This window comes from Suricata suricatta, chromosome 8 (assembly GCF_006229205.1).
Source record: "Suricata suricatta isolate VVHF042 chromosome 8, meerkat_22Aug2017_6uvM2_HiC, whole genome shotgun sequence".
Classification (NCBI taxonomy): Eukaryota; Metazoa; Chordata; class Mammalia; order Carnivora; family Herpestidae; genus Suricata; species Suricata suricatta.
The window spans coordinates 39,398,393-39,409,162 of NC_043707.1; the positions used below are offsets into that span (position 1 = coordinate 39,398,393).

The 10,770-nt window shown below is 48.8% G+C and overlaps 1 protein-coding gene across 1 annotated transcript in view; it reads left to right on the forward strand.

The window, feature by feature from the left end:
• S100A10 (S100 calcium binding protein A10) overlaps positions 1-9,676 on the forward strand; it is a 9,963-nt gene extending 287 nt beyond the window's left edge. Inside the window, exons 2-3 of the mRNA XM_029948814.1 lie at positions 6,030-6,182; positions 9,259-9,676. Coding sequence (XP_029804674.1) covers positions 6,051-6,182; positions 9,259-9,420 — 294 coding nt within the window. The 5' untranslated portion in view covers positions 6,030-6,050 and the 3' untranslated portion in view covers positions 9,421-9,676. The remainder of the gene's footprint in view (positions 1-6,029; positions 6,183-9,258) is intronic.
• The last annotated feature ends 1,094 nt before the right edge of the window (positions 9,677-10,770 follow it).

The window sequence follows — 10,770 nt, forward strand, 5'->3', positions numbered from 1 at the left end:
GTCCGGGCGCCGGGATCGGTGGGGCGCGCGCCGCTCAGCGCCCTGGGCCACACCCCGGGGAGGCGGGCAGCGCCCCTGCCCCGACCCTCGCGGACTGGAGGAAGGGCGCTCGTCCTTAACTCCGGGACCGCCGTGCCGACGCCTGGGGCCGCTGCTCTCTGCCCCTTTTCTAGTTCCCTTTCCTTATTCCCACCTTCCTACTTCTCCACTAGTCACCGAATCCCCGCTTCGCGCCCCGTCCGGGCCGGCATTCGGGCTCTGGCTGCGGGCTGACCTCTGTCCAGATGTGTGCCGCCTCCTCCGGGCTGGCCACAGGCCAGGTAGCGGGTCCATTCCCTTCATAAAGGGCGCTGCTCAGCCCCTCGCCCAGAGGTTTCAGGTTGGGCTTCCTGTTGTTTGTCTGCTAGACCGGAGGGGGGGGGTCTATTTGTTTTCTTTACAAAGCTTGGCTAGAGGGGGAGGGCCGGGGAGAGGACTATATGAAGGGATTTCTCTACTCAAAGTGTTCCCTTCTTGCGATCTTAATTAAACAAGTGGAATGATAAAGAGGGGAAAGAGTAGGCTTCCCAACCCAGATTAATCTGGCCCAGTGCAAAGAGACAGATAGACCGGCCCTTGGTACCTGGTCACAACTTGAGCTTGGCAAAAGGAATGCGGCTTCTTGCGGCCCTGGACGCTGCTAACTGTCCGCTTGGACTCCAGCTAACTGAAATCGGGGCTGTGGCGTGCAGAGTGGGGATGGTGAGGAAAGTAGAGCAGCTACAAGCTAGGCAGAGCCAAGCCCTAGCCCAGACTCTGGAATACATTAAGCCCACCCCCCCTTCCCTCCCAAGGGAACTGAGAGCATGGTGCTGGGCGTGGTTAGCACAAAGGGCTCCCAGATTCTCCTAGTGCAGGCGGTGACTCAGCTGTGAGACCGTGAGGGTGTGGTCCAGGATGGTTCCAGATACTCCCTGCGGATGGCCGGACAGAACCCTCGCTGAAGGAAAAGGGGAACCGTGCCATCTCAGAGGGCATTTTCCAAGAGGAAGTGAGTCACACCAGGACTGGCTGGCAATCCGAAGGGGAGGTTTCTTGACTGAACTGTGGCCGAAGGCAGCAATTAGATTGGCAGGGCCATGGGAAGACACAGCACCGTTGGGTGACTGGCCCCAGGGCCTGCTGGATGACGGCCTAAGCTTCACTGTGAGGTGGCTCTTCCGGCAAGAGGTCTGCGGTGGTTGCTGCAGGGGTTTTCCCCCCTACAGCTTGAGCTCCAACCCTCAGCAGTGGGTCTTTGCATCCTGTGCTCCAGTGAGGTGGGGCTCGTGGAAACACGCCCATGGTGATCTTTGCCTCCAACGCGTTTCAGCAGATTGCAAAAGTTAATACCCCAGGCTGGGGCAGAAATGAGTTCAAGTAACTTATTTGAAATGTCTTCCTCCATCCTGCCCCCACAGATTCCTATCCTGTTTCTAGTTACTCCTCTTTCCTGAATGCTATGTGCCTTCCTTGGCCGCCAGAGCCTACTTTCTTCATCTACCATTTGGATTTCTTATTTCAGTTCTTCAAATTTTCTTAAAGGTGCACTGGACATAAAAGTACACAGATTTCTAGAGGGTGCTTCTCCCTGGCTTCTCCTGCAAACAGTGTCGGAGGGGCCCTTTCCTCCCAGGTCCTTGGCCTCCAATCAGCGACTTAAGCAGCCACCCCAGTGAGGTCAGGCCTTGGGCTGGGTGAAGCTGAAACTGGGGGCCCTCCTGCTTTCCAATGACAGTTCCAAAAATGTGGCTTTTTAAGAGCACTACCCACTTGGTGTGCCCTTGGACACAGTCCAGTCTTTCAAAGTCGAGGGAAACAATGGAATCCTTTCAGGTTACGATGTGTAAGTTAGCACTCTGGGTCTGGGAAGACTGAAAAGAAGTTTTAGCATCTTGCTCAAGTTTCTCATTTTCCTGGGGACTTAACTGAGGAATCTCGTATCAGAAATAAAAAGGATGATTTCACTTATTTTTTTTAACAATTTTCAATTCTTCCTACCCCTTCACTAAATAACTACCTCCCAACCCACTGATGAATTTGATAGCAGTTGTCACAATGGCTATTGTTTGCCAATTCATGCTGATTGACAGTTCTTCAAAGAAGCCTGGATGCACTCCATTGGGGTGGAGAAGGCTTCTGGGTTCTTTCTTCCTATTGCATTACACCTGGAATTTCTCCTTTGCTGCCTGCTTCTTTAGTGAGCAAGTTTTATGTTTGGGGGAAGGTGGGAGAGACAGCCTGGACCCAGATGGCATTGCCTCGACTCGTTATTTCTGAATTCTCCTTAGGGATCAAATCCAAGAACACCTTCTGTGTTCAACTAAAAAAAAAATTTTGTTTTTTCTTTTCAAAATCTCCAAAGGAAAAGGGAGGAAACCCCAAGCACATTATAAATAACAGATGTTTGTTTTTGCTGACACCCTGCCAATTATTTTCTGGGTGGGCTGCAAGAAAACTAGGGTATGGACAAGACACGGAAGAGCAGAATAAATCAGGCCTCTTGAGCTTCAGAAGTGTCCTTGTGGAAATTACGGTCTGGGTCCGGGCACGGATCCAGAGCAAACATTTGGGATTGCTCGGAGCAGGCACTTTTCTAAGGAGGACTCGGGCCGCTGCTACTCCCAGGAGAATAAAAAATGTACATTACTGTCAGTTTCATTCTTACCAATTCATAAGCAGGCTGTGAGGGCAGGGTGCTAGCTAATGGGACCCTGCTCAAGGAGCCCACAGTCTAGTGGGAAAAGAAACAGAAACACAATTAACTAGACTTTTTAAATAGAATGCCGTGAGCCGGTGAGTAACCCCAAAGGCAAGCACCATGGAGAGAGAAAGAGACAGTGTGTGTGTGTGAGAGAGAGAGTGTGCCAGCCCCACTCCAGGACATGCACAGCAAGTGCTCATTTTAAGAGGACAAGAAATGGAAAGTTTACTGTGACTAAATTTGTGGAGTCCAGAATTCTTTTCTATAAAGAAAACTACACTCGGGACACCTGGGTGGCTCAGTTGGTTAAGCCTCCGACTTCGGCTCACGGTTATGATCTTATGGTTCGTGAGTTCCAGCCCCACGTCGGGCTCTGTGCTGACAGCGCAGAGCCTGGAGCCTGCTTCAGAGTCTGTGTCTCCCTTTCTCTCTGCCCCTCCCCACTTGCACGTGCTCTCTCTCTCTCAAAAATAAACGTTAAAAGTTTTAGAGGGAGAAAAAAGACAACTATACAGGGAAAGACTACAGAGTTCTGAGCCTCCAACTTACCCAGGCAAACAGCGAGGGAGGATACACAGACATCAGAATAAAATGGCTCAATAAAAAATGAGAGAACGATGAGGTAGTTATAGCCTATGGGGCTCACAGTGAGAAACAAAACCCAAGAAAACGTCAGGAGTGAGAAGAGAAAGAAATCCTGTTCAGGGTCTGGCCAGACCTGTTTAGCAGGACACAGTTTTTTCCTGCACTCCTGGAATGTGCCTTCCTCTGGGCCCCTTCCCCGCTTTCCCCAGCCTCCCAGACTCCTGCCGGGCTCTGAGCCACAGGGTTTCCAGTCCAGCCCTGGGTGGTCACACCCATCCCTCCAGTCTTGCCAAGGGGCTTGTCCGATTTATTCATTCACTTATTTAGCAGATGCTTATTTTGTGGTTCATAGAACAATTCGCGGTTCTTGACCTAGAGGGTCTTCAGTCTAAGGACCAACAGGAAACGGGTTGAATGGACAGAGTATTTCGAATTCAGGAGCAGGCTGTCTCAGAGAAGATGCCACCATCCTCTGGGCCACAGGCCCAAGCCCCCCACTGAGGGTGTGACAAGCTCTTGCCCAGGAGCGGAGCATGTCTGGTGTCGGGAAGATCCAAGTGCCACATTCAGGTCCCTGAACTTGCTACTTCAGCAACCAGTGGTCAGCCCCACCGCCTGCCCCGCCCAAGACCAGAGGGCCGCTGAGCCCGTGGGCAAGCGCCATGACTCACCCACTGGCCGAGAGAACACTTCTCATCACGACTGTCCCCTCTTTTCCTTCCTCTTTAAAACCAGTGCACTGGCTCCTCCTTCAAAACGATAATTTGCTCGTTGCCCTGGTCCGTGCTCTCTGGGCACCGTTCCCAAGGAGACCGTGGGCCTCGTCTCTGGTGTTCAAAGTCGGTTATTTGACCCTCGTGAACTTAGATTCCTGGCTGGTCACTGTCCTGCATTCTCATTTCAAAAGGCCTACCTGACAAATAGGGAGTCAGCTGGGTGCAGTACTCACGGCCCACCTGCTGAATAAAACAGCAGGTGGACACGGAGGGGCGGGCCTCAAAGGAACGAGCCCTGAGCCATCCCTCAGGGAAGACCGGCCTCACGCTCTTGAAGAAGGTTCTCTAGGGTGGCCGAGACTTCTTGCTTACAACGTATATTTCTTACAAGTTCCCAAATCAGAATTTAGCGGACCCCTATCTTAGCGGTCCTTTCTCTGTGTGTCCCCTTTCTTTGTCCTCTGGCTTGGTGGGGCACTTTCAGCTTAGACACAGATATTTTTATACCGCTGGTCGCTGATTCCTTTCCTAAGTTATTTCAGAACGAGGGTGGGTGCCCACTTCTTTCTCTCGCAAATGACTCATCTGGTTCTGTTCTCCTACACTGCTGGACTTCCAGCATAGTCCAGGCAAGGACAACTCCACCTCAGCATTGAGGATTGCCCTCTGAAACCACAAGGGCCGTGGGTAGGAAGAGAGGGAAAAGGGTGTGGCTCCCCGCCCCCCGCCGGAATTCATCTCCCAGCAGACGCTGAAGCATTAATTTGTTGATCTGTCCAAGAGAACTGCCTTTCAGTTGAGTCATCCCTGATTCTCTAGAGTAGCACATTCTTTGGCGTGCTGATTCCTGCACACTTTTCTGGGGATTAAGGGGGTAGAATTTACAATTCCCTGAGTGTGATTACTCAGTCCCTGGGGTCACCAACTAACTCCACCTTCTCTGTAAAAGGCAGCATTTAGGAATCTGTTCAACTGTTAGAAGCAGGAACCAGACTGAAATCCGCAGGGAAATGTGCCAGCCTCTCCTTCCACCTGTGCTCAAAACCTATTCTTATGAGGTGTTTTTGTTTTGTTTTGTTTGGAGTGGTATATTATAGTCTCTGTTCAAGTTTACCTGTTTTCAATCCACTAGTGATCTTTGGTGCATTAGCCAGCAGTATTCTGTTCTGGCCAAAGCATTCCTTCCAATTAAGCCAGAATTCACTGAGTTCCTATTAAGTGCCAGGAGCTGGGTCTTGATGTAGCATATGCCGCCAGATCATTATATGTGACTATAGTGATCTGATATGCTTCCTTGCCCTTCTTTCAAATACTTTCTGATGGAGAGTTCTTGCTCTCTGTCCTTCTTGCCAAAAACCAGGTCCCCAAAGGAGTTAGGATATACTGTTACCTGTTCTTTTTTGAGAAACTAGGTGAGCTTTAGGTAGCTTTGAGCAAGGCCATACTACTGCCTGAGACGCAAGTGTCTGTACTGCTATCACTAACAAGTTCAGACCTTTAGTAAAAACTACGCGTCCGGCAGACAAAACCCATTTGTAAACGGATCTCTAAACCTAGACTCACACTGAACCAGGTCATCTAGTTAAGCTTGGAGGGTTGAAGTTTTCAATATTAACCAGGCTTGATGGTGTGCAAGGTTGGAATCAGCCTATCTAAGAGTCCCATCTTCCAGTGCCAAGAGAAAAGAGGAAAAATCTGCTCTTTCAGACGAATGCTGACCTTGCTTTTCCAAATGATTACGGTTTTCATTCCTCATTAGGTGATTTATGCAGAATTAGTGGGCAACTAGACAAATTCCTCATTCAGAGCACCAATATCTGAGGTACCTGTTTCCATCAGCAGAGGGCCCATCTGAGGAGAACTGGGCCTTAGGGTCCTTGAACTTTAGAGCCGAAAAGGGTCTGATGGATGATCTACTACTCATCTTCCTTCCGGTTACCTACAGAAGACTGGCAATACGTGTGGCTGAAAAGTAACGTAAATTCTTCCTTTACATCTTTTAAAAGGTTTCAACAGACCTCACCAAGATGCCGTCTCAAATGGAACACGCCATGGAAACGATGATGTTCACATTCCACAAGTTTGCTGGGGACAAAGGCTACTTAACGAAGGAGGACCTGAGAGTACTCATGGAAAAGGAGTTCCCTGGATTTTTGGAAGTAAGTGCTAGAAGGTGCAGAGAGAACCAGATGGGAAAACCAGGGCTTCTTGGCCCTGAGTGCTTTTCCTTCCATTTCCTGTCCCTTCCCTGTAGAAGCCACTAGTAGAAAGAAGCCACTAGTTCATTTATGTATTAAACATTGTGTGCCTACTGTGTGTAAGATACTATAGGGGAAAGAGAAGGTAGAGAAGTCCTTGCCTTCAAGGAGCTTACAGTCTAGAATTGAAATAAGGCTGCACATGAATCACCACAGGACAAGGCGGGTCACCTGCATCCACTGAGCCAGAGCCATGGAAGAAAAGCTTCTTCCCAGGGAGTCATCAGCCAGACAATGGCCATGTCAGGTCCTGAACTTGGCACTGGAGATGTCGCAGCCTGGTCACAGCCACTCTGAGCAGCTTGTGTCTCTTAAATCCCTTCGGATAAAGGCTTTTTAAAATATTGTTTCTACTCTATAAAGGAACAGTGTCAAGCATCTGCTGAATGAAAGACAAGCATCACTCCAGAAATAATTGCTTTTCACATTGAAGATGCTATGTGAGGGGCGCCTGGGTGGCTCAGTCCGTTAAGTGTCCGGCTTCGGCTCAGGTCATGATCTCACAGTTCGTGGGTTCGAGCCCCGCGCCTGGCTCTGTGCTGACAGCTAGCTGAAAGCCTGGAATGTGTCTTCTGATTCTGTGCCTCCCTCTCTCTTTGACCCTCCCCTGTTCTCTCTCTCTCTCTCTCTCTCTCTCAAAAATAAATAAAACATTTTAAAAAATAAAAAAAAAAGAGGATGCTATGAGATCAAAAATGCCATGGGAACACAGGAGCCCAGCTTGAAAGACCAAGGGCTCCACCAAGACTGGAAGAGGCCACAAGGCACCGTTGTCCTTTTACATCGTAGGCCCTCAAGACATGGTTGTTGCATTTAACAGAAGGTGAAACATTACTTGACAAAATATTAGCGGGAAATGCAAGCCTCTCTTGCCGTGCACTGCCGTGCTTGGTGCAGAAGATGACTTTAGCCTCTGAAGGGTGAAGAGAGGTGATGGTAAAAGGCTGGGTCCCGTCCCTTGTGCTGTGCCTGGTATGGAGCACACTAGTGAAGCCCTGACTCCTGGCTCAGTGAGCAGGGTTTTACGGTACTTTCTGATTCACGTGTCATCAGTACCAGTTAAGTAAACAGGAATAACGCCTAACTACGGTCTTGTAGCTGCATTTACCACAATGCTACCCCAGAAGGAGTTAGAACATGCTGATGCTCTTGAACATCCTCTGGTTTAGCCCCAGACCAGAAGCTAGAAGGTCTGGCTCTGCCCTCGCACTGGGCAGGTTGCCTTGGCTTTCTGGGCCTCAGTTCCTGCCCCTGAAAAATGAGAGGGCTGAACAGGATTACCTCCATGCCTCCACTTTCTGTGATCCTTCCAGGCAAACATAAAATGCAAAGACGTGTGCTCATTATAAGCCTGCCCATCACACAAAGGCATTCCCCACTCACTAAATCCTTGTGCTTCTCTTGTTTTTTTTAAATGTTTGTTTATTTTTGAGAGAGAGAGAGAGAGACAGTGAGTCAGGGAGGGGCAGAGAGGGAGACACAGAATCAGAAGCAGGCTCCGGGCTCCAATCTGTCAGCACAGAGCCCAATGCAGGGCTCAAACTCCCGAACCTCAAGATAATGACCTGAGCCAAAGTTGGATGCTCAGCTGACTGAGCCACCCAGGCACCCCCTAAACATTTGTTAATTGTGCAGTTGCCTATGTTAGAAGCCAAGATGAGTATCAAGTGAGACACAGACCCTTGCTCCCTAAAGACTTTGTAGCAGGAGAAACATAGAGGGTGTGTATATAGTACAGAGTACCGAATGTGGCAGTGTAATTTATTCCAGGCACGGGAATTTATTCTGAGCACACCCACACTTGCTGAACTGACAGAGCATTTTGTTTCTAAAGTTGACCCCTTGTGTCATCCAAATTTCACTCCTTCTGACCACAGCCAGGAAGCTGGGGGTGAAGCCAGAATTAACTGAAACCCACCCAAAGTGGAGGCAGCCACCTAGAGCGGGTTGTAGTTGATGGCTTAGGATGGAGTTTCCAGTCCATGGCTGCCTTACCGCAGGGGATTTCTGAGTGCGGGGTGTAAACCTCCAGCACACCGGACACACTGAGTGCGATTCCTCGCTCAAGTACTCGGTCTGGGAGATTACGGGGACTTTCCCTAAACACTTGTACACCTCCAGGGGCCATATTCCCACACACACACCCCGCCCCGGTTGATGGTCTGGCCCTGTGGGAGCAGCCACACTTACCCCCCTCACAGGACAAGGAGTGATCTGAAGAGTACTCCCTAAATTATCTTCCGAGACTTTTTTTTTTAATTTTAAAAAATGTTTATATTTGAGAAAGAGACAGAGCATGGGGGTTGGGGGGTGCAGAGAGAGAGGAAGCACAGAATTGGAAGCAGGCTCTAGGCTCTGAGCAGTCAGCACAGAGCCCAACCGTGGGGCTCGAATTCAAGCTGCGAGATCATGACCCGAGCTAAAGTCGTATGCCTAACCACCTGAGCCACCCAGGTGCCCCTGCCTTTGTAAAAAAAATGTTTTAAATTTAAAAAAATTTTTTCTATTAAAATTTTATTTATTTATTTTTTAATGTTTAGAGATCTTAAGGAGTTCCCTTTTTCAAGGATTTGACCATGCCATCAGGAATCAACACTTGTTAAGAGACTGTAGGCTGATGCTACAAAATGGGGAGTTTAGGCAGAATCCTGCGATTTTGAAAACTGTGGAAACAGCTGAACAAGAAGCAAAGCAGGTCACAGCGGGAAGCATGGTGGACTGAGAATGAGAAGGCCTGACCCTAGCTTCTCTGAATGAATCTCCTCTTTCTAGAAATAGGCAGTTCCTCAGATCCCTATAGTTCTATGAGAGGATGCCACGGGAAACCTCTTCCCCAACTTAAAATAAGAAACCTCCGGAGTTCAAGAAATGGGAAGATTATATCGATGGTCATCGGCAGGCAGATCAGAGAAGTTCATCACCATAGCCGCCACTGACTGATATTTCTTGCCTTTGTTTTGGTTTTTTTTTTTCCCAGAATCAAAAAGACCCTCTGGCTGTGGACAAAATAATGAAGGACCTGGACCAGTGCCGGGACGGCAAAGTGGGTTTCCAGAGCTTCTTCTCACTCATCGCCGGGCTTACCATCGCGTGCAATGACTATTTTGTGGTTCACATGAAGCAGAAGGGGAAGAAGTAGGCAGCCCTGAGCCGCGCTCCCACCCCAAGAGAGTTCTCCTGACGGTCCCTCACAGAGTCTGCCCCGCAGCTCCCCGCTGTACAAAGGATTCCATGAGCAGAGCGGGACCCTTAGAAAATGTACACATAAAATGCAACCCCCGTTTGAGAAGCAGAGAAAGTAAAGTCCATGAAAACCAGATAAGCTTTCCATTTTTTATATTGCCTGCATCCTCTTGCCCCCAATAAACAAATTCCTTTTTTAGTTCCTCACTTGAGACAGATGTCTGTGTCTTCTTCAGAAATGGCCGGTGCCTGTTTCATTCACAAGGAGCCCGCATGCCCTTGGGCAGCGGGCACACCACAGAGCCAGCAGGGTGGGAAAGCCTCTCCAGTGAGGCCTGGGGTCTGACTTCTCTGATACATCTGCCCTCCTAGCTGTGACCTGCTGATGTGCCAAAACTCCAAGGCACTCCTGGAATATACCCTGATTTTATAAATACGGAGCCCAGTCTTGTCTAGTTAGGTCAGGGCCTTCCCAACGGGCTCTTGGAACACCTGAGATGTCTGAGTCCAATTTTCAAGGCAAAGTTTCAGCAAACTCTCAGATAGAAATAAGTCCGTAAGAGAAGAAGATCAAGACACAGGAATGTGATGCTTTAGTAGCAAGAGCCCATTAACATACACCGAGTTGTCACAAGAGGTCATGATTATATTGAGATGGCAGGAAACAGGCCCGCAAAACGCACACAGTGGGGTGGTCCTTTCCAGTTAAAAACAAAATGGTATTACTGAGGTCTTAAAAACCAGCAAAATATTTCTCCCAGCCCTGTCTGTCCCTATCTCAAGCTCCCATATATATTCAGCACATGCTCTACGCTTATTAATACCAATAGTCTGTTTTATGGAGAGATGATGTAGGAATTGGCACATGAGATTGTTCCAATTAAATAGGTCAGTGAAACACTTGTTTTTATGATTGGACATATCAACATAATTCTGGGGGGAAAGTTCAGGAGAAGGTCATCTACCATCACAAGGAAAAGCATGCAAAAGGGAACAGGGTAGTCCAAAACTAGCTTTGGGGAAAAGAAATCTGAATAAAGTCAAGGTCAAAGATAAAATTCCAACCATTTCATTTTGTCTCAGGCATCAAATGAACAAGGCAGGACAACCCACGGCTTTGCAGCTATGGGACTCTTATCTGGTGTACAAAGAAGGATTTGTTATTGCAAGATATTAAATGGAGGAGGGGAGTTGGCAGTTGAAGAAACTGACCCCAGGAATGTCATCCTGTCACAGAATGGGCCACCAAGGGGGCTACTGGCTCAAGAAGGGTCTGCTAACTGAGAAGCCCTGGACACCACTGATG